Here is a 23,873-nt window from a genome sequence, read left to right on the forward strand (position 1 = left end):
GTTTACAATATGATCAGCAAAACAAACATGCAAGACTCAGTACAAACATATTTAAAGTGTATTGTAATATTGTATTCACATTTTTTCGTATCATATCTTTGTATCTAAATGAAATCACACTCTCCTTTGCGGACAGAGTGCACAGTTGAGCATGAGATGCGATTAAAACCACTCCACTCATTCAAATTATTTCAGTTGTTTTGAGCAAATAACAGTTATTAAGTAATAATGGACAAGATGCAGCGGCAACACCGAGATAACGTTTTCTTTTGTTATTTATATATATATATTTATATATATATTTATATATATATATATATATATAAAATCTTGAGACGTTAACAACCGGCAAGATTGTGCGTTATGTCACAACAATCACGACGATCAGGGTAAACAAATCCCCGTCGTCTTTTTTGGTGCAGGACATGTCCCGAACAGCCTTTCCTTGCTGATGGTACCTTTACTGCTTAAACTCTGTTTGAAATGTTTACTGGTGAATTGTCAATACTGATGTGAGAGCAATAAAATGCCAGTTATTTGATTGGAGAATTTGATATTTTGTTTTAACTACGCCCACTTTACATTTCTATAAAGTAGTTAAGTTCTTTCTTTCTTTCTTTCTTTCTTTCTTTCTTTCTTTCTTTCTTTGTTCCTTTATTTGTTTGTTTGTTTGTTTGTTTCTTTCTTTCTTTCTTTCCCAAAAGCATGTCCATGTCATTCAGGACATCTATTTTACATTAGGTTTCTCAGTCGACCTACCGTAAGTGAATTTAATGTCACACTATTGAATCATTAATTTTTTCCTCTTTTCTACACATAGACTCCTATTTATACCAAACATACAAATTCACTTATTTCACTACAATGTTTCAGTTATTGTAACGGCACGCGTTACAAGACACATGAACATTAAAGAGAGTATATGACTGCAGTTTAAATGAATATTTTCACGAGATACATGTCTTAAACATTTGAATAACCATCATCCGTTGGCTTGTGCACATTGTGGTCTCATTCCATCTTCCTGAGAGCACTGCACAGGATACTGATCTCACCTGCAACACAAGCAAAACCGATTGATTAACGATTAAAAGACTGAATTCTAAGAAATACCTATTCCGAAACAGTTAGCTAATTTATCAGACTGTCTGGGTATCTGGGGTACCCTGTCTGGGTAAAGGACTGTCACACTCATTTTGCATAAACTGATAAGTTGAGTCCAAGATCGTGAGATCATGATCGACACAAGCCTGAGATGAAAGCCTACTTTCAAATCCATAAAACAGGGCAGAAGCAAAGGCGTTTTATGAATGGCTAATGAAGACTATTATGTAGCTTTTGAATTGGTTTGGTCTATGGCAACCGCTACTTGTGTTACATTTTATTATCTTCCCTGTATTTTATGATTTTTGCCCCTAGAAAAGTCATATTGCTCAATTTCTCTCTCTCTCTCTCTCTCTCTCTCTCTCTCTCCTGGTGAGTGAATGAGTGAGTGAGAAAGAGATAGATAGATAGATAGATAGAAAGATAGATAGATAGATAGATAGATAGATAGACAGATAGACAGATAGATAGATAGATAGATAGATAGATAGATAGATAGATAGATAAACAGAGAGAGGGGAGAGGGAGAGAGAGAGAGAGAGAGAGAGCGAGAGAGAGAGAGAGAGAGACAGAGAGAAAAACGCACCACCGATACTATCAGCCAGGTTTCTCAGCTGCTGTGTGTTGTCCAGCACTTCAATGCTCTGTGTATAAGCATTATAACGCACAGAGAATGGCCGTGGGATGGTGGCGGCAAATTTCCTGTGGAAGGCAAAGAAATGAGCACATGTCAGCAGTATGCCAGGGAACTCATATAAACAGAACTACCATGAAAACCCGGACTGAAAAGCCCTACCGGACTTTCTCCTTGGCGTCCTCAAAGCTCTCAGCAACAAAATAAACAGGCTGGAATTCTGTGATTGGGTACTTCTGTGCACTGGTTTTCTCTGGGTCAAAAGGAAGTACCTTTGGCTTGTCAGTCAAGCAATACTGGACACAAACAAAAAAACAAAACCGGTCCATTCAGTGAAGATTTTAGAATGACAATTTATGTAATCACAGCGTGTACATTCCCCCCATTCATAGAGCAGCGTTCAGTCCCAGGGTGACTCCCATGATGCCATACAGTAAACAGGACGTACGGAAGAGTTGTGCTGAGAGTGCCCCCACATGCGGCTGTCTTTTGACTGTGTTTAGTAAGCTGCACTTCCCTGCACGGCACTGTGCATGATGTAACTGTGCCTGGGATAATGTGATGTGTGCCAGTATGTAGATCCTATGCCCCCACTTCCCCAGTGAACCAGTAACCCACTCCCCTAGCTTTGCTGTTCCCCACTCCCCCACTGACACATTAAACGAGGAGCTCAGCCTGGGCCACTAACCCACTGTCGCAACACTCTGCAAATCCCCTAAGACAGAGGGCCACTGCAGGGCCGCCCTAATGACCAAGGCTAGAATGGAGACAGATGAGTATTTTTAGACTGTTCACATAACACACGGCATGTAGACCAGCAGAAATACACAGTATCTACAAATATAAATAACCATACTGAAAAAAACATGCACACTCATGAACAAAGTAAAAGCATGTGCAAACACACACACACACACACACACACACACACACACAGACACACGCACGCTCACACACACACATACACGCGCGCGCACACACACACACACACACACTCACTTGAAGCTCGCCAAAGGATGAGAGCAGTCCTGCTCCATAAGCCTTAATCTCAGAGCCTTGCTTACAGAGCCCAAACTCCACAGTAAACCAGTAAACCTACAGAAAACAAATAAGCAAACAACACAGGCAGAGCACCAGGATTAGACATAGTCCCTAGTCTAGAGTGTGTTACACATTCTTCAGGTTCTGTGTGTTTCCTGTCACTCACTGTTGCAAGTTTTTCAATGAATTCATCTGGAGCTCCCAGAGAGGCCAGTCCAATTTCCTACACAGGTTAAAAAAAAAAAGGTACAGTCACACATTATGAACTATCATACACCCTCTAACACACTTTGCATATGATGAGTCATCAGGACATTCTCTGTCACTGCAGTACCATGGAAACACTTAAGAACATCTAGAGAGCAGTTCTCTCTGTTCAGTGGCTGTTAATATATGTATATGTATGATAAAAGACTGATAGCGCCGTATAAAAGAAACGAGAAAACAAATATAACTCCTACCTACCTGTGAAAACTGGGCAAAACTTGGGTCAGCAAACAGAGGGACATGTCCCAGCAGTTCATGGCAGATATCCCTGTAGAGAGGAGTATGATGAAAATCGCTTTGTCTGTATCACTGCTTTGATTCTCTGTTCTGCTTCAAAGCCTCATTGACATGACACTGTGACTGTTTCCTGTATCTACAGGAAATATCTTTGGCAGAATCAAATTGCTTATAGCAACTTCTGTCTAATTTTGCTCACTGAAAAATATTGAGCTTACTGAAGATGAGTTTCAGAGAACTGTAAAAGAAGTTGCTATATGATGTACATGTAGAGTTTGTATGTGTCTGTATGTTTTACTTACGGCTCAGGTGTATACATAGGTTTGGATCCATGACGAATATACTGAGTGGAGTGGAACACTCGGAATGCTAGACCAGCAAGGAAGTCTCGAGAGGACAACAGTCCGGCAACAGGACGCAGTCGGAAACCAGTGCATGCTGGCGGGCACAGGGGAGAGCTGGTGAGTGTGTGTCTGTGTGTTTGAGATGTGTATGACTGATAGGAAGTCCCAAAATGAAACAAATGCCTCATTCTAAACAGCATGACTCAGAATATGTGTTTTGCATGAATGACCATGTAACAGTAATGGCCAGTATAAACACTGTGAACAGAGGCTATGGTGAGAGAGCACAAAACAACCCATCGCTGAAAGTCACATAGGTGGACGTTATACCTGAGCCAGGTGCTATCCAGCAATAGTGTTATTTTATAACTGACTTTCAGTGGTCCTACTATAACAAAGATAGACTAAAAACACAGACTGAAGATGGACCAAAATGTCAGTTTATTGGCCATCTGTTTTCTCAGGAACTAGCACTAGACATTAAGTGTGATCATTGTGAATATTCTACATCCGGCTTCATGAGTTGAGTGACAGACTCAGGGTCTGAGTGTACCCTGTAGGTAGCGAGAGATGTCCTCCAGCTGGGGAATGTTGTCCTCCCGGTAGCCACAGTATTTCTCCAGCAGCGGGAAGACACGGTTGTGTTCACGGCAGGCGTGAGTGGGGTACAGTGTCTTTAGCTCCTTAAATACAGTACCCCATGTAGCCTTCTCCTCAGCTGTGTAATCCACATAAGGGATGACCTGACCACTGGGATACACAGACGCACAAAGTTACCCTGTACAAGTTTTTAACGCCTGTCCACACACACACACACACACACACACACACACACACACCACACACACATACACACACACACACTAAATTTAAATTCAATCCATGTAGAAATATTATCTTCTATCCCTGAAATATTACAAAAAACACCATACATTACACAACCACAAAACCGCACATGCACACATGCACACGCGTACACACACACACACACACACACACACACACACACACACACACGCACACACACAGATTTAGTAAAGGGAGGGAGGGGTGTCTTCATTATTCTGGCCGTGTGTGTGAAGGTCCTGCTGCTATGGAAATGCGATGCTGGCTCAGTGGGTGTTGCATTGAGCTCTTACGCCCTTTGTAGTGTGTGTGAATAATGCAATGCAATTACGATGACAAAGCTGAGGCCCACTCCGTCCCCTCTAATTTACCCTCTTTTGTTTGTCAGGGCAATTTTCCATAAAAGGCACAACATAAAAAAGAGGCGAGACAGAGCAGGAGGAGGAGTTCATCTCTTCTCCTCTATGGCAATGTAGGAGAGAATGAGAGCGGGAGAGGGACAGAGAGAGTGAGAGAGTGAGAGAGGGGGAGAGAGAGAGAGAGAGAAACAGAGAGAGAGAGAGAGAAAGAGTGAGAAAAACAGAGGAGGGCTGCTTTTGATCAGTATTTACTGTCGGTAGTTGTAGGCGATGTCAGCAAATTCCTTCCTGCGTGCTCTGTAGACAGGATCTGTGAAGCCCTGTGATGAGAGGCAAGAGAGAGAAAGCGAAGTCAACGTTTTGTGTCAAAGAGGCGGCATGACCGGAAATCACCGGCCTGGCCTGATCCCTGAAGGCTCCAAGGATAAACAGTATTACACATCCCCACTCCGTCTCACTGAAAGACATATTCAAATGAAGCCTTTGTAGAGTGTTTGCTGCTTATGATGAATACATTTCAGTTTAATTGCGACTGGAAAGAGAGCAATTATTTATAATTATAGGGACTCAATTAAAGCAATGACATCAATTTGAAGGCCCAGGCTGTTTTCATTAGAATAGCAGAGTGGAATAGGACCCTGTCATCCTGCGGTCAGTTTTTTAACGCATGAGAAAAACTAGACGCGAACACACCGTCACACACACACACACACACACACACACACACACACACACACATACAGGCACACGCATACAAACTCATAGACACATCTTGTATTGCTCTTACAAACTCACACACAAACACACACTCATATAAAGCAAGAGATCGGTGCAGACAGATTTTCGGCTTTCATCAATTTTCATCTACACATGCACACAAAACAAAAAACACAAACTTTCTGGTCCCAGTTGTTTCCCCCACACAAACATACACACTATACACATAAGCCTTACAGGATGGTCAGCGTCCAGTTCAGAACCATAGCTCAGAATTTGGTTAGCAAATCGGTCCAAGTCCTGGATATGATTTGGGAACCAGGGAACTACAGAAAAAGACACAAAAGAAGAGGAACAAATCAGGATGCAGTTTTCCATGGACTTGTCATTCACCACCGTAAGAAGCTATTCCAGTGCCTACACTATGTATTAATATAACATAAATCTTCTGTAGTTTTTCATTGTTAATATACAGTTCTGATATCACTATGTGACACTATATGGTATAGTGTAACTCTTCTGTAATTTAAGTATCTATGAATATGTAAATGAGAGTACATATTATTACATAAATGAAGAAGCTGTAGAACCATAAAAGAAAGAAATACAACTCTGTCATATGCACTGTAGTCACATTTTTGAAAGGGCAAATGAATTAGAAGGCAATTAGTCACGTTTCTAATGTCCTTTGCACTGGCAAGGGTCAATCACCAAATCATTACTTCTGCTGTGGGCACCAACAGTTAGCTGTCTATGTAGACCCGTTGTGTGAAAAACAGTCTCCTCTAGCTGTCAGTCAAGGATGTCGCAGACCTGCATTGTTAGAGAAGGTGTGGGTTTGCCTCATCCAAATAAAATTTAGCAGCTGGCGTCTTTTAGGGGTCACTTGTCGCCATATGTTATCATGAGTAATTTCCTTTGAAAGATATGTATGTATAATCAAATAATACTGATCACTTAAGGCAAGAGTTATTCCAAAGCAAATGTACAAAGTGGGTCTAGCAGAGTAATTTGAGAATATTAGTTATAGCTATTTAAGAGATTTAGCTGTGTGAGAGTCACAGCAGGCTAACAAGCAAACTATGAGAGCCATAGCATGCTAACTTCAGGAGCATCTTGCTAACTTTAATATTATGAATGCCGGCCCTGAACTGGAGCAGAATGCTAATTTTGATGAATGAGACGACTGAGCTGAATGAGTTTTGTAAAGAGGAAATAGGAGGTGGTCCAGTATGACTGAACCAATTGACCAGAGCTGGAGGACTGTCTTGATTAATAGTGGCCTGAGATGTAATGGGTCTAGCCATTGGTATGTCCATGACCCGTGTGGTCCAGCCTCAGGCATAAGGAACAAAGAGACTCTAGCTAGGCTTTGCTAAAGAGCATGTCTGTCTTAATAACGAGGAGCAGTGTAACTGAACACATGAGAGAGTATTGTGTGTTGTGTGTGTGCTTATGTGTGAGGTAATGTGTTGAGCAATGATCTGAAGCCTGGAGCACAGACATTGGCAGGAGTCTGGTGACACTCTGCTCATCTTTAGATCTGTGTGTTCTCGCTAAATAAACTAATGTCCACCTGGAAACAACAAATGGTAGGCCAAGCACGTGGAAATTAATCTCCACCACAACATTTACTCTCTCTCTCTCTCTCTCCCTCATTCTACATTTTAACAAAAAGAACAAGTACAGCTGATCAGCTGTCACACTGGTTTTGTTGTTACTGTTGATGTTGTTATCACTGATGTTACAATCAGGTGACGATGTTTAACACTGCAATAAATCTAAATATCCAAATTACATTCTAAATTACACTAGTGTGACATAAAGTCTGACACGCATTTGTTTCAAACAGTTATATACACAGACACACACACACACACACCTTCACACTCACTCTCACCTGTATCTCCCTGCTTATTGCGTGACAGCTCATGCACGTGGCCACTGATCTGTGTACGGAGGCCGTCAATGACTTCGTCCAGGGCCTGGGAGCAGGCTGTGTCCACGCTGATGAAAAACTCGTACTCCTGACTGTTCTTCCGTGATGGACGAGACTCGATATGGGTTAGATTAATACCCTTCTCCTGTAAGTCAGAGACAAAACAAAACACACACACACAAAAAAGGACTGGAACCACTGGTGTCTTAAGGGCAGCCTAACAATGTAATCACAAAGTAGTCACGGTCTGTATTTGTTGCTCCATTTCATTTGTTCAGACATCATGCAATACTAAAACAATCCTTTGTATTAATGCTTGAGTGAACAATAAAAAGCTGATTTAGAGACAGCAGGGTTGTTCTGGAATTATTTCAAATTCACCACTAGAGGTCAGACAAGTTCCACCCAGGAAATGGTAGTCACAGAAGAAACTCTGAATTTTGCCTTTGGGCAGTTGAAAGAAAACAGTTTCCCAGCTGAAATTTTGTGGGTATGGTAGTAAAAGTTATGGAGCAAGTCTAAACCCTCACCATTTTCTCAATAACTTCAACCATGCAATTTCTCCATATGACACGTTATGACTCCCTGGGGTTCTACTCATACAGAACAGTGTGCCAGGACTGTATGTGTGTGTGTGTATCTGTGTGTATGTGCGTATGCATGTCTGTAGCTGGTTTACTCCAAAATTCTCTTTTTCCAAAGCTGCACAGAGCATAAGGCTTCATGCTGTGCTATTCTTTTTTTCTTTATTTTTTTTTTTCCCTTTGAGGACACGTGTGGCCACAATCATTGGAGGATGGAACTGTGGTGACAATATGGCTGTAATTTACCGTTCTTTAGAAAAAGATGTTTTTTACTGATTTACTTTTTTTTTCTCAGTTAGAGGGAGGATATGCATTGCTCTCTGCCATAGGCTTGCCAAAGAGGCGTATCCACTTTTATAGTGCTCTCACTACTCCCCTTCCCTGTCTCTCTCTCTCTCTCTCGCCCCCCTTGTGCTTTCTTTTTCATTCTTTCTCTTTCCATCTGGAACCTATTCCCTCACTCATACCTCAGGTATTGGGCCCATATGAGACTGCATCCCTCTTTTCACACATAACAATACAGTCTGAAACTCACACCTGCTGTATGTTTGGTATGTCCACGTGAAGAATTATTTTGTCAGAATGATTTTGCCATGTGGTGTCAAGGAGTTCAGCTTGGGTTCTTTTTCATCTGTGATGTCGTGCTTCTCTGGGCTTAGCTACCAAGACTAAATAATAGTAAACACCAATGGATTTTGTCCTTATCTCTTCATTGTTCAGGAATACTTGCCGGATAATGGTCACCAGGAGCTTCCAAACAGTAGTTAGTAGCTTGAAAAGTAACTAGTCTATTAGTAATGTAAGTTATCTATTAGTAATTCTGAGAGAAAGTATGGTTGATTAAAATGGTTTTAGTCTGCAGGTGTTAGATTACATTCATCTAGAAGAGTTGTAACCCTTCAGATTTATGATCAGCTAGGTAAGCTAATGTCCAGACCACCTTTCATGGTTTGGATCCAAGAGAGGGGTTTGATAATAAGTGTTAGTTGTGTGAAGGAAAGGACGAGAGAAAGGGGGGCTGGGATGTTTGTGTTCTGGAAAGGGGTAGTAGAGGGATGGGGAAGGGGTGTTGGTATTTTGTGGATGGATATTGGAAGGATGGAGTACAAGTTTAGTAGGAGGGTGTGGGGTGGAGTAGGGGGTGGAGCAGGGCAACGGCAGCCCATAGGCCCAGTACCTCTCTTTCATGTCTACCACAGTACTGGGGGAGCACTTGGCACATTCTCAATATTGATCTGTTTAAGGCACGCAACATTGTTTAGCGCAAAGCTTTATGCTTTGTCTACTATATGACTCCAAATGATCTCTCAGAAACTGGGCAGTGCTGGAACACTGAGTAATTCAGCTTATTTAATCAGTGTTTCACAACTCCAGTCCCAAATGGCCCATTATTTTGCTAGCCTTGGACCAGCACACAAGCCCTGATATGTCGTTAATAGGTCTAATTATCGTTAATGTTACAATGGAAGAAAAATGTGCAATGCTGTGGGCCCTTGTTACTGGAAATGGGAATTATCTTTCAGGTCACCATAAAAAAACACCTGAAAAATGACACAGACACAGCGTTACACTGAATAAATGTGAAGCCATGTTGTCTTTGCCAGTCTCACGGATCAAAGCATCATGCCAAATGGCACGTACACTAAAGAGTCAACAACAAATAAAACTCAGCTGTCCTGCACTTTGGTACAACTTGGGAAACTTTTTTGGAGATGATTCAAAATGATTGCTTTTGACTGCAGAAGCACACCTGTATATGTGTGCGTGCAGTGAGGCCAGTGGTCACTGAGCTGATGGACAGTATCCTTCCAAATGTTTATAACACAAACAGAAGGATGTGGATCAAAGGGCAAGGATGACTTAAGTGTTTGCTTTTGAGCCTTTGAGAAACAGATCAATCCAAAGTTGACCAATCCACGCTCTATGCTTTTCATGCAAGGGGTCAAGTCAACATGTGGAACTACAGCACATTAGTCATGTGAATCACATAAATTCACACAAATTTAATGTCATATCCATACATAACCATGAATTAAATCCAGTCCTATCAGAGCAACACTTTAACACTGCCATGTTGACATAGAGACTGGATACTGTAATCCCTCTGAGTGATACACAACCAGATGGGGGGTTGGGGGGTTGAAATTTTCTCTCTTTTCTCTCTCTCTCTCTCTTGCTCTCATACACACACACACACACACACACACACGCGCGCACGTGCACACGCACACACACACACACACACATACACACACACACACACACACACACACACACAAATCTAAATGCCTAAAACATCTTGAATTCTGGACACTTCACCTAGAAATTTCAAAAGCTACATCTACGTTATATCACTTAGCCTTGGCTAACTCAAGTTTTACACTTGTGCCTAGAGCCGTGAAGTGAACTGAGGGCTAACTCTCACACTTCTAAGGATTCAGTGGCTTATACTTTACATTCTATTCAAATATCACCAAATTATGTTGTCAGGTCTGGGCTAACAAAGGCCAGCATAGATGAACTGTTGATTACACCCATGGAATATTTCAATATGAAGAGTCAAAATACAGTCTACCAAAAAGCGAGATTCCTCTCAGCATTGTCACCACTCAGCTTAACCTTGGTCACGTGATCTGGCTGCCTGTTGCCTAGTTACATTCAGAGCAGTTAAAGTCATACACTGCATGTCTGGTGAGGAGACACCAAGAGAGTGACATTTCACATCTGTAGAGCAGCTGAGAGTTGTCTGCTCTGTGTGGGGTAGGTCAAGTCCTGTGAGATATTTGACATGGTTCAAAAGAAGAGAGCAGACACTTGGTGGGAAGCTCTCCTGATCTGTTTTAAAGTTGTCACTGTGACTGACAAACTCCAGTTAAGGCACTGAAGGATAGTGTGTTGGTTAACAGTGCTGCCGTAATGCCCTGTAGACTATAAATCCTTCTGAGAGTGCTAAGGGAAACCCAGACAACCAGCTCTCCAGTTTTAAATTATGTTTACAACATGGGCAATAAAGTCAGAAGAATAGAAAGGCAGTCTTTGTACTTGGATAGTACTCACTCTACTGTTTTGTGAGGAAACGTTTTCAGTGATAGAGGTTTACATAACATGATTGCCTGTGGTCATGATGAATCACAAGAAGGAACTTGAAAACTATTAGTTCATATCCCTTTTTCAGTAACAGAGTAGACCAAATGCTGACCTGTGAACCAAATACATGAATTCAGCCATCAGCATACAACCTTATAAGCCAATAGGGAAGAGTCTTAAATATGATGTAATGTTTATAGATGAGACACCTGTTTGTGGTTATACGCACTTAATATTTCTGTTTTCTCATTTTGTTGTACTTATTTTTTATGTCCTGCTGATTGGATATCATTGAATGGCAGAGAACATTAAATGACACTTTGATGCTGGCACACCTCTACATATTTCTGGACTGACTGCGATGACTAGAGTTTTGTAAAACTATCAGATTGACCTCTGTGCTGTCCTTGACTTCTGGCAATGGATCAATATATTTGTGTGTGTGTATATGTGAAAGGGTGAACACAATTTGTAAACATGCTGTTTTTCGTTAGTTCAGCCAACCCTTACTGAATGAGATGGAAAGAATGAGAAGTTAGACATTTGTTCTTTTTAAAGATTACGAGCACTTACCTCAAACAGTCTAAGAGCCCTGGCCAGAGCCCCGACCTCCTCCTTCAGAGAAAAGATACAGGACAGCACACCAGTCTTATAGGTCTTCTCCTCCAGGTACATGGAACCCTACACACACACACACACACACACACACGCACACACACATACACACACAGAGGGAAAGAGAGATTAGGAGAGACGGGCTTTTTATCTTCACCTTTGAGCTCTATTCCTATTTGTTGGTTCAGACTGAGTGTGCATGTGCGCATGTGTGATGTGTAGATTATGCAGTACAACTTCATCAACTTCATGCTCTTTTAAAATTAATGTACTGGTTTGGCCATCTGTCTTAAACTTAAGCACAAGTATTCACGCACACACACATACACACACACACACACACACACACACACACACACACACACACCTCTCTGACCTCTCTGAAAACACTTGTTGCTCTCTCTCTCTCCCGCTTTCTCTCTCTCTCTTTCTCTCTCTCTCTCTCTCTCTCTCTCTCTCTCTTTCTCTCGCTCTCTCCATTTAGATGCCTCATATGACCCATAAGCCTGAAGTGAACCTGAACATGAGAGGCTGTGAAAAAAAGTCTGTGTCTGTGTGTGTGTGTGTGTGTGTGTTGTGTATTGTGTGTATGTTTAGACATCCTCTCTATTAATTATATAGGTATAGCAGCATTTTAGCCATGCTCAGTTACTGTGGCAAATACTTTGCCAAATATACACAAGTTAACATATGTGTTTATGTGAGCATATGTAAGTATGGATAACTGTGTGTGTTTGAGGGCGGGTGCTTTTAACTCATGACTATCAGCATATTCACATTCCTGTGTTCTTAAATTCCTATAATCCAATTCCTTAATACTGCATTAGTTAAAATCCTTAACCTGTTGCCTTTGACTTCTGCCCCAGAGAAATTCATGAAAAGTGCAGTGTAGCATAGTTTAAGTAGATTCACTCATCACTCATCTAGTACTTCAAGATTGCAAAATATGTGCTACATATTTACACCTCACTGGTTGGTATGTGATAAAATCTGAATGTGCTAAACAATAACTAGCAACGAAGATCAAATATTGAGTAACATTGCAAAGGTCTTAGCAAACATCTGTTCATTTATCTAAAATTTCACAATTCCGATTTTAAAGTAGGATTACTATTTAACAAACACAACGTTTACAGTGGGAGTAATCCTTTTTTCTAAAACGCGCTCTCTACCGCTGTAACATTTTGCTGACTCGAAAGAATTTTCCAGTGAGTTCGACAACAAAAAGGCAAAAAGCAGCGTCAACTAACTGTGCAGCCATGAACACTATAATATACTAACATGAAATCAACTTTCAAATAATAAAATGTATTTTGATGGGGGATTACATGAATCTTGCAATGTTGAAATTTTTCAGATATGTAATATTTTTCTGTTGCTATTATTGATGTTGATGTTAATAACGACGACGACAACAAACAACACCACCACTACTATTACTTATAATAATACTTCGAATAATAATAATAATAATAATAATAATAATAATAATCATAATAATAATAATAAGCAGGAGTAAGAAGAAGAAGAAGAAGAAGAAGAAGAAGAAGAAGAAGAAGATTCATTTGTCACCTGTGTGCTATGGTCCCCGTTCATTTTGCGAATTGCCGCGTCCATCCTCGTTATGTGTCTGCCCTGGTTGTTGGACTGGTTGTTGCTAAACTTTGTTTGTGCAACTTCGCTACAAACTCTAGTAATTTAAATGTATCCACGTGACACCACACCCCCAGAACTACCCATTTACTTGTCACGCGCCGGGTTCTGTTGTAAAATTGGCGTCATGGTACATCTGGATCTGATTGTCCGACGGTCTAGCCAGAGGATATACTGCATGTCCGACAAGCACCCATCGCCACCATCCTTTTATAGTCATTCTGAAAATGTACCAAATTCATCGTAACAATACCCACACCCTATCCTAATTTCTGACGATTTAAGAGAATTATGTTAGTAACATGACCGACAAACACCTTAGTATTATGTTTATTATTTTTTTTACTTTATATGTTTTCATTTATTCATCTTGTAACATAACGTAAGCCGTTTACAATTGGTATTACTGATCTGAGACGTGTTAAAGAAAAGTATTCTTCACTCTTCACTAAAGTCTTTTATTCGTACCACCACCGAAAGAACGCATAGGTTGTGGTCTACAACAATCAGTGTGTCTTCAGCCCTTTTCAAACTGATCTGCTGCTCATAATAGGTTTAATCTTTTGTATGAGAACACATAGCCTACCTTCAGTAAGACAAGAGAAAATACAAAGAATTAACAACTTGTCTTATTAACTAGTGTGCTGACATTTATAAGTCAAAATAATGATGGAACAGGATAAAACACATTCACAAGGCATTCACACACTCAGAAAAGTTCCCACACAGATGTTTTGCGAGGAATGTGCCAAAGAGTTTGTCAGTAAGCTCCGGTACACTGTAGGAAAGGCTAAACGAACAAACATTCGTGTTAGGAGGTACCAGTGAACATTTCCATCAAGGTTCCTACCCCACTCGAGTGCAAGAGTGTAACGGAATCGGATACATTTGAACTGGTGGGTGGACTTGTTACCTGTGAGATTCATGTCGCTGTAGTTGTCGGCCTACTCAGTCGGTCAGGAGGGCTTTCTGTATATAATTTGGCTGCGTAGTGTAGATATTAAACCTATGGAGCCCTGTATATTGTCCCGTGTGCTTTGGTGTATTAGGCAAGGCAAGGCAAGCTTATTTATGTAGCACAATTCACACACATAAGTAATTCAAAGTGCTTTACAAATGAGCAGATAAAAGAACATAGAAAAATAACACACACACACACACACACACACACATATATATATATATGCAGAGGTGTACAAAGTAAACAACTCCATTACTTGAGTCAAAGTATACAAGTAAAAGCTGTTCAGTTCAATTTTTACTTGAGTTAAAGTACTGGAGTACTTTCTTTTAAAAATACTTAAGTATTCAAAAGTACATTTTCTTTTTAATGTCATCGCATTGTTTTATTGTTGCAACAATGCATTTACAGAGTCTAATGACTCTGAAACAACCTACTGAATGCCCTGACTTGCTTGTAGAATCTGTAGAATAAAAAGCTTGTGGAATATGCTACAAAGCCTATAGAAACACAGTTGAACCAAATGCTTCCTCTATAAAAGACAGTGTATAGCTTCAGTTAAACAGGCACTTGGTTAACTCAGATTGGCTTTAAAAGGATAAACACGTCATAATGTTGTAGGCTAGGTTAATTTTACTTCTACTACATAGCATTGTCTGAAATGTGAAACAGCTGGATGACCATCGTCACCGCTTGATTCCCGCCCCCCTCGTCTTATTGGGACCGGGTCCTACGTTAATCTGCTGACTTTACAAATATTACTGTGATTCCCTGACAAGATTAAAACAAATATTTCTGAAAGGATTTGTCAGTAACATTAACTCGGCATTTTCGCTAGCTAACTATTAGTATGCGTAAGCAGTGGATTCACACACACTGCGTGAAAAGAGGTGTATTCGGCGTGGAATACTCCTGTATATTCCCGGATACTCCACAGATTATCGGCTGTATCTGGCAGTTTGCAGCTCTGTTACGCGGCATGGAATACTCCTGAATATGTACCGTGTTTTGGGGTCTGCCTAGAGCCCTTAGTTGCCATGGTGAATAATCCCTTGGGGGTGCTTGGAAGGGAACATTTGCACTTCACACCTTGGGCCACCAGGTATCCTGCAATTGGTCAAAAGTCTTTCTTTGGATTGGTGGAGCAATGTCTTGCCCCTCCTCTAAAACCCTTCCCCATTGGACCATTGTGGGTCCCCAGACATATGGTTTATATAATAATAATTATTATTATTGTAATTATTATTATTATTAATATTATTATTATTATTGGTGATGGTGTTGTTTTATGTTCATAGGTAGATTGTATAGATAGTCTGGCAAACAAAAATGAATTACACAAATTTTATTATAAATAAAGCAAATACAGTATAATATAAGGCATATAAATTGACAATTTTTTATATATATATATATATATATATATATAATCAATGTACAATATATAACAGAATAGAATACATTAGAACAGAATATACTGTAATATCATAGTATATAATACAAATGCTTTTGGGAGCATAAATGAAACTCTAAATGTTGAGCATTCCCAGTAACAACCCAGCTTCCGTGGTCTCCATTCTGTAGCACCCCACACAGTGCAGACAACTCTGTGCTAGGCGGGAGGACCCACGCTGGCCTTCCATCCAAGATGGCGGCGTCCCCTTCAGAAATTATATCTACTGATGTGGTCCTCCATATGGCAGCCTCTTCCTCAGTTTAAAGAACACTAGCTCTGGCCTTGAGCAGATGCAAAACACAGTGAAAACAGAAATTAGATCACTGAAAATAGCAAATGGAGAAAAAGTCTAAGAACTACTAGGGAAATGATGTTTTGACTTACTCTTCTCCTCCTTTGCCTCGTTCGAGTGGCGATCCTGCCCCCCTCTTTGTTCTCTGGATTCACCCGGTAACTCTTTCGAATAGTCTCAATCGGTCTTTCAGGATGCTAGAGAGAAAAAAAACGGAGAAGAAAGGAAGATTGAATAAAAGTTCGTTTAGAATTCCAAGCACTGCTATGAAACAATCGCGACGATATAGTCTACCAACAAAACACGCTGTCCTACCTTGTCCGTGGATTATATCTGTGCGTGTTGTTTTCAGCATTATGCATTATCCGCACAGCTTCCTGTAGAAGCAAAATTTATACAAGAGTTAAATTCAACCACATTAAGGGATAAAGCAGATAAAGAAATGTGAACGTATCAGAATGCGCGGCAGTCAAAGACGAAAGCCAGAAGGCTACAGAAATAAACTTACCGAAACAGTTATTCCCCGCTCGTCTTCTTTTCTCAGGCAGACTCCTCTTGCGCCTCTTTGATGGGACTCCATCCTGTCCAACCGCCGAATAACATTCTCCATGAACGTTTACTGCTGTTCAGACATCTTCTTAAAAATGCATTTAACGGGGACACCCGTTGTTTGTTTTCGTTCGGACTCGGCGTTGGAAAAATTGGATATTCCCGACGCACGAGTAGCCTCTCCACTCCGCTGTCCGTTCGAAAACTCAAGTGTTCTTTTGCAAGCCATCTTCAAAATGCACACTATCGACAGAATACGGAGTACAACTTCTGTAATCCTTCACTGACTCGCTTCTCCTTACCTTACTACAGGTAACCCCTTCCCCAAAGCAAATTTCGCGCTGCAGTTGCACACAATGCTATTGGTTACTGTCACCCTACGCCATGCACGCACAGAAAACTGATTGGACAGGACTCAACCTTAGATTCTAAGTGGGTGGTTTGAAAACGGGGCGCGTCCTCGTACTGAGGAGAAACATTCCGAACAAACAAGCGAGAATCAACAACAAAAACTCCTATGCCCTGTAAACTTTTTTTTTTTTTTTAAAGTCCTGTATCCTTTGTCCCGCATCCCTCATACTGAGATAATGTCCCGCATTTTCGCTGGTCGTTTGGTTTTTAACTGTCAGAAAAAAAAAAATATATGGATCCATTATTTTACCCGCCCGCACATGAGCATAGTTTCTAATCTATTTAATAGCGCTATGTCAAAAGCAGTAAAAATGCAACATAGGCGAGTTTTTTTAAAAGCCTTGCTTTCACCAAATGGGTGAGAGGAGAGCGCTGAGGGCGGTCATCAAGAGTCTGTGGCGGCCGTCAATCAAACTGTGCAGCTGTGGGGCCGACGAATTTCTTTGCTACGTCACAAAAACCAAACTTAGTAAAACTTTACAGATATGAAGATAAACGCTGTCAGCCGACGTCATGGTCAAAAAGAAAGGAAAAAGTTCTTTTATCCCTTCTGACCATGCTTCTCATCCAATAGAGATTTTGGCTTGATATAAAGATTTGCATTGAAATTGTTTTATTTTGTGTAATATTTTATTTTGAGCCTTATTTATTCTTACAGTTGGATTTGGTCAGGGGTTTAACTTGAAAGACTTGAGCTGTATGATGCCTGCTGCTTTGCTTAAGTACAGTTGCCTTTGATGGGCCTGTAATGGCCAATGCATGTTGGATGTCTATCAATACAAGTGTATACAAGTGTTTCTTATACAGTTAGACTGACATTATATCTAAGTTTTACATCATCTCTCAGCATTAGTAACATGTCCCATATTGTCCCACACAAACTTACTATTTGTCCCCCATTTGGTCTGTTTGCATCTGGTCACCCTGTACCTTTGACCCCAAGTAAAGGACAGTTGCATAACCATCAAATATGTAATTAATGAACATTTAGACTTTTTTTAAATTATGTTTTCAGTGTGTTTTTGATGCTCCATTTGAAGTGTCCATTGTAATTTAGCTGCACAACAGAGCAATGACATTAAAGGCTATATGGGCCTACCACTGCTATATTATACACCATGCAACACCTAAGAAGTTTGTGTGGTTATCAAAATATCGGCTAAATATTACATATAGGCTAACTGATAGAAAGTTACAGTGAGGAAGGGGGGCAGGCTTCTATACCCAGTCCCACCTAGACCACTGACTGTTATTAGCATTTGAAAGGCCAAGCCATCAGCTAACGACTGTGGTCACGCGGATGCCCGAAAACTGCCATCTAACAGCTGTATTCGGACATTTGTGGGAGTTTTCAGGTCCGCATGACAAAGTTCTGCGGGCATCCGAATACCTCCGGAAAACAGCAGGTTTAGCGGAAGTTTACTTTGTCCGGATATTTCCGAATACACCACTTTTCACGCAGTGACAGGACCCGGTGTTATGCCCCAAATGGTTTTCAAGCCAACTGGTTTCTGTATGTGTTCACACACTGTGTTAACAGTAGAAGTTGTAGTCTGCCTCTGTCACCAGATTCGTCACACATTCACAAACATATAAATCGCAATTTTCAAGTCACATCTCATATCTACTGTGGCAAATGATCGTAAGTGTTAGGCGAACACAGCGCGCGAACGCGTACGGGAAGCAATTGGCTTGGAAACCAGTTGATTTAAAAAATCTCAGACATGGACTTAAGATATGGCCATGGCTGCTCTGGTGAGGAACCTTTATCTTTATCATCTTTATCTTCCATTGTAGTAGCCATCAGTAAAACCGCCAAGTTCAGTTGTTAAAAAAAATGCAGCACGGACTTGACTGACAGCATTGGAGTAGTTTACTGTGATTGGTTTTTCCCCTGTGATGAACACAATATGGCCTATTGCATTTTAGAAAAGAAAATTCCGCTGACTTCAAAGCTATGCGTTAAAGTAACGAGTAACGAGAAGAAATGTACTGGAGTGAAAATTACAATATTTGTATTTCAAATGTAGTGGAGTAAAAGTCATACGTTTCCAAAAAAAAAAATAACACTCAAGCAAAGTACAGATACTCGAAAAATGTGCTTAAGTACAGTACTCAAGTAAATGTACTTCGTTACTGTCCACCCCTGGTTATGACCAATGGATGGACCCAAAATAGGTTGATTGCAAGAGTGCAGCGTACCGATAATTCAGAACTCGTATGTTGCATCAGGTAATTCAGCTACTTAATTTGTGTCATGCCGCTGTAAACTATCTAGTTAAACCAAGGAGCCACTCATTTTATAGCTGAGATTAGCACTGATTTCTTTGTAGAATAGAGACCTTGAATGATTTAATATGAACTTTGGAAAGTTGTCAAATGGCAATATAAAATGAGGTCGCCAGATGGCAGCATAAGCTCAGATCCAGACCTAAATTGCTCGAACACTTAACTGTGTTATTGACACCCACATTAAAATTTCCAGGGAGATTAATTTACTGTGTTTGTGGATCATATAGGGACCCGTCCACACAACTTAAGTCTTTCTCCTCAAGGAAAAGGCTACTTAAAGGAACCCGCAAGCTGATTTCTAGTGTCTGACAGATCAGTTTGCCAATGTCCAGTTATTGCTCAGCTGTGAAAGTTCCCGAAGTTACAGAAGACGCTATATTGTGAGGTATGACGTGAAGTGAACGTGACATCACCTGCCCAGGCTGTCTTCACATATGCCTTTTTCGTTAGGTTCATCAGCTGAATAACTTTCAAATCTATGTTACCTTTCGTGTCCTGATATTCACTCAAATCACCAGGTGGCGCTCGGGGTTCAAATTTAGAAAATTATTTAAGCGAGACATTGGTGTTATCAGGGCTACGTTATGATACCACAGTCTGGTCACTGTATCTCACAAGAATATATGCGACAAAGTTTTGTGGCTGTCTATTTCCATCGACACGACCCTGGAGTAGACTCTTATGCAAGAACATTTGACGCCTGTGTTTTGAAACAAATTTAATAGGTGGCATACTCTCATTTAAATAGTGGCTACATTAAGTGGGATACACTTGGCGCTGTAGTTCGGTCACGCACCTATGTCAAAATTCTCTCTTACCCACTCTTCCTGCCTTGACAGCGCGCCTTAGCACTTTCCTTTACAAATTAGACATTCAAGTCTGTTTCAATCCACTGACTACAACAGAGACTCCGTTTTATTTAAGTTGATACAATGGAACAGTTTTGCCCAATTTTTGAAATATTACTGTGCGCCGCTAACACCTCCATGTCAAGCACCTGTCCTATTAATGGTGAGTACTCGGTCAAGATTGACTAGTCACCTTAAAACAAACCTGAAAATGTACTTTTAAGGGCTAATAAATTTTAAAAATCTGTCATATTACGCTTGGATCATAGAAAGAGATAAATGGATTTGAGAGTGTTTGTTTGTTTAATTCCAGCCCTACGAAAGTTATAGACAAAAACAGAAGTCTTAGAAACGCGGCAGCCCAGATGTCATATTAATTATTACACCCAGTAGTGACAGGAATCCTCCAAATAGAGGCAGCGTTCGCTTTGCTTCTGGAAGACCGTGGAAAAAAAAGGGTCTTTACAAAGCGCTAATTGGACTCTGGAACCGCACTGACAGGGCATGGTAGATAGGTTTCAGAAAGCCCCGCGCTGGCGAGGGGGCTGGGGATAACTGAATAGAACCCACGCTTCTTTTCTTAACTCCCTTGCTGTGCCAAAAAGGACTAGAGAGTGTGTGTTGGGGGCGGGGGAGGGGGGGGGGGTCTTCAATGCTGGACTGATCTTGAATGCCATAGCCAACACAGAAAAATTGCACAATTTATCGAACCTCTTCTACCGCCCCCCTCCCCCGCACACACACACACACACACACTGAATCATACAAAGTCTCGAGGGCCGTTTGGATTTGTTCGGGGGTGGGGGGGGGCAGGTTTTATTATTCAGTCTCCTCTTAAAGAAACAAAAATAATCGAAAAACATTGTGTCGCGTCTACTGTAACAAATCATGTACAAAACCTCAACGAGCGCGCGCCTCTTGACGGACTCCTCACAAATGTTACCCTTCCGTTCCGCCTCTGTCACTGCGATGAATTCCCGCTAATGAAAGTGGAAAATTTACCTCTGCTGGACAAAGCTCTATTTTCAGCAGCGATAAACCCTCTTACGCGGCTGCACCGTGTTAACAAAAAAGCGTGCGGAGGACTACTAAAACAGCGAGCTGTCTTTGTGCCAGTCTGACGAGTGTCCCGTTGCCATTTGAGAGAATTCAATTCGTTGGTTTACCACACCTGGAACGAGCATATTGCGAGGGAGAGGTTCAGTTATAAGTTTATTTGCTGTTGCTTTCAAGGGTGGTGTTGAGGGGAACTGTCTTTCGGAACAGCCGTGAAAAGGCTTCTAAAAAGTTCACATAACATCCGTATCAAAGCTTACACTCTGCATTGATGTGTATATAACTAATAATAGGTTGTCCGATATATTCCATCCAACGATACATTTCATGCACAATGATTTAATTCTACAAAATAAGTTTTAAGGATAATATGAATTTAGCTGAAAATGTGAGCATGTTCTACCAAAAAAGCGTTTTAGTACATAGGCCTATAACTTATGTACATCTACAGCTATGACATTATGAAGCTTTAAGTCCAAAGTGGTGAAATCGTCTAAGAGTGTAATGTAGGTGATTTGATTGTCCTACGAATTTGCTTTTAGTTAGGCTATTTTTAAACATTGTTTTATGTTGCTGAGCTTGAGGCAAATCATCGAAATAATTTACAGTTTCGTGGGTAACACTTCTACTCTTCGAAGTCGTCTGCAGTTGTGCTTTGCGGGCTGTTGTTTATTCAGTGGTTGGAGTGGCACGCGCCTGGCGTACGCATTGCAACCGCATCGCAGCTCAAGGTGAATACAACAACAGAGTGGAGGCGTGGCCAGACCGAACGCGTGGGGCTGCCAGTGTATTGAAAAAGCCCAGTGCCACCCCTCTTAGGACTCAGATCAGCTCAAGGAGTAAAGAAGGCCGGAGTCCAGCTCACTGCCCATTTAACACAGCAAGAGCCAGTACATAAAGCCACACGTGAACGCCACGAGCTTGACGCACGGCCACCACAGGAAATCCAAAGAAGACTTTTCCCCTTGCTTTGTTCTGCAAGCAGTCTTTTTCTTTTTCACGTTATTTGATCAAAAATGGACATCACAGCCAAGATGGAAATAAGCGTCACACAGCAGCAGTTTATCCCACCCGCCTGCTTTTTTGCCGCCGCTGCACAGAGCATCCAGCTTAGTCCGACCGACAGCCAGTGCAGCGGGAAGTCAGCATCCAAGCAGGTGAAAAGGCAGCGCTCGTCTTCCCCAGAGCTGCTGAGATGTAAGAGGAGACTCAGCTTCGCAGGCTTTGGGTACAGTTTGCCCCAGCAGCAGCCGCACGCCGTAGCCAGGCGAAACGAGAGAGAAAGGAACCGAGTGAAACTTGTCAACAATGGTTTTGCCACCCTGAGGGAGCACGTTCCGAACGGCGCCGCAAATAAGAAGATGAGCAAAGTAGAGACACTGCGGTCCGCCGTGGAGTACATACGTGCCCTCCAGCAGCTGCTTGACGAGCATGATGCTGTGAGTGCCGCATTCCAGTCCGGCGTTCTTTCGCCAGCTATCTCACAGAACTACTCCAACGATATGAATTCCATGGCGGGTTCTCCTGTCTCCACTTATTCTTCAGATGAAGGGTCCTACGATCCTCTTAGTCCAGAAGAACAGGAACTTCTGGATTTCACCAACTGGTTCTGAACATTTATAACAGGTGCGTTTATTATTATTATTATTATTATTATTATTATTATTGTTGTTGTTGTTGTTGTTGTTGTTGTTGTTGTTGTTATTATTATTATTATTATTATTATTATTATTCACACGAACTGACCTGTCGTCCTCTCCTTTGCATTTAGGTGGATCATATAATGTGTTTCGCAGCACTCGCTCGTGAGGGTCACCGAGGACCTTGGAGGTCCTCTAAGAACACAAAGCACTACGTTTGCGCTTTAGTCCGGTCTTACAGAAGACCGAGTTCACTTAGACTTATGGCCCTTATACCGACAAACCGGCAGGCAGTATCCCCGAGTGCCTAGTGCCAAAGGACTAAAACAGAAGATGGTTCCGCGGTGGACACCCAACACTGACAGCATGGGAGTCCGACGCAACTAGTGCATTCACTTCAAGAGATCCACTTCTAAAAGTGACTTTATATGACACTGTGGCAAACTACAACACTAGCCTATATAAATGTTGTCCTCAAACTATGCTAATTCTAATCAAAGAATGTCAACCCTCTTCGTAAACTTCTCTGTGTGACTCGAAAATGCTTCCAACTCGGCAAATTTTATTATATGAAGTTCTATTTGTATGGATCTTGTTTTTGAAATATATTAAGCTATTTTTGTATGTAAGAGATTTATAGATTTTGTACACATTACTTTGATATGTATATATTTTGACAATTTATAATAACACAAGTTGCTTCTTACCTCTTGCCTATTTAGACTTGTAGTCTATAATGCTTTGCAACTGGTCATAGTCTACTCTGTACGCTCAATGAGGTTCCTTGAAAGGGGTTTTACACGGCTTTTTATTTCATCACCAACGTGTCTTATTAAGTAGGAAGGACATTTTATTGTAACATGACTCGGAGTTCACAGTGATCAAAGGTTATGCAGCTATTGTCCAAACCAAGTGAATTGGTGGCACATTGTCTTTCTGCT

General features: G+C 41.1%; 2 protein-coding genes across 2 annotated transcripts; one reads left to right on the forward strand and one right to left on the reverse strand.

Moving 5' to 3' along the window:
• Positions 1 to 756: 756 nt before the first annotated feature.
• pah (phenylalanine hydroxylase) lies at positions 757 to 13,541 on the reverse strand. Its single transcript, XM_030771634.1, has 13 exons — positions 13,347 to 13,541; positions 11,733 to 11,840; positions 7,450 to 7,633; positions 5,787 to 5,875; positions 5,085 to 5,152; positions 4,181 to 4,377; positions 3,586 to 3,721; positions 3,245 to 3,314; positions 2,946 to 3,002; positions 2,738 to 2,833; positions 1,901 to 2,034; positions 1,691 to 1,806; positions 757 to 1,055 (listed from the first exon to the last, which is right to left on the reverse strand). The coding sequence occupies exons 1-13, from the start codon at positions 13,389 to 13,391 to the stop codon at positions 1,012 to 1,014; spliced, it is 1,344 nt and encodes a 447-aa protein (XP_030627494.1). The 5' UTR covers positions 13,392 to 13,541; the 3' UTR covers positions 757 to 1,011.
• An 8,767-nt stretch (positions 13,542 to 22,308) lies between these two features.
• ascl1a (achaete-scute family bHLH transcription factor 1a) lies at positions 22,309 to 22,905 on the forward strand. Its single transcript, XM_030788700.1, has one exon. It carries the CDS (start codon positions 22,309 to 22,311, stop codon positions 22,903 to 22,905), a length of 597 nt encoding a protein of 198 aa, XP_030644560.1.
• Positions 22,906 to 23,873: the final 968 nt, after the last annotated feature.

Source organism: Chanos chanos, chromosome 1 (genome assembly GCF_902362185.1).
Source record: "Chanos chanos chromosome 1, fChaCha1.1, whole genome shotgun sequence".
Classification (NCBI taxonomy): domain Eukaryota; kingdom Metazoa; phylum Chordata; class Actinopteri; order Gonorynchiformes; family Chanidae; genus Chanos; species Chanos chanos.

Bases quoted from the DNA above. Each gene is read 5' to 3' on its own strand.
- pah (XM_030771634.1), bottom strand. From the start codon at position 13,391: ATGGACGCGGCAATTCGCAAAATGAACGGGGACCATAGCACACAG. The intron at 4,378-5,084 runs GTAAATACTGAT...TGTGTATCCCAG, and splicing joins ATCGCCTACAACTACCGACA to TGGTCAGGTCATCCCTTATG. The intron at 2,035-2,737 runs GTGAGTGTGTGT...GTTTGTGTCCAG, and splicing joins CATCCTTTGGCGAGCTTCAA to TATTGCTTGACTGACAAGCC.
- ascl1a (XM_030788700.1), top strand. From the start codon at position 22,309: ATGGACATCACAGCCAAGATGGAAATAAGCGTCACACAGCAGCAGTTT.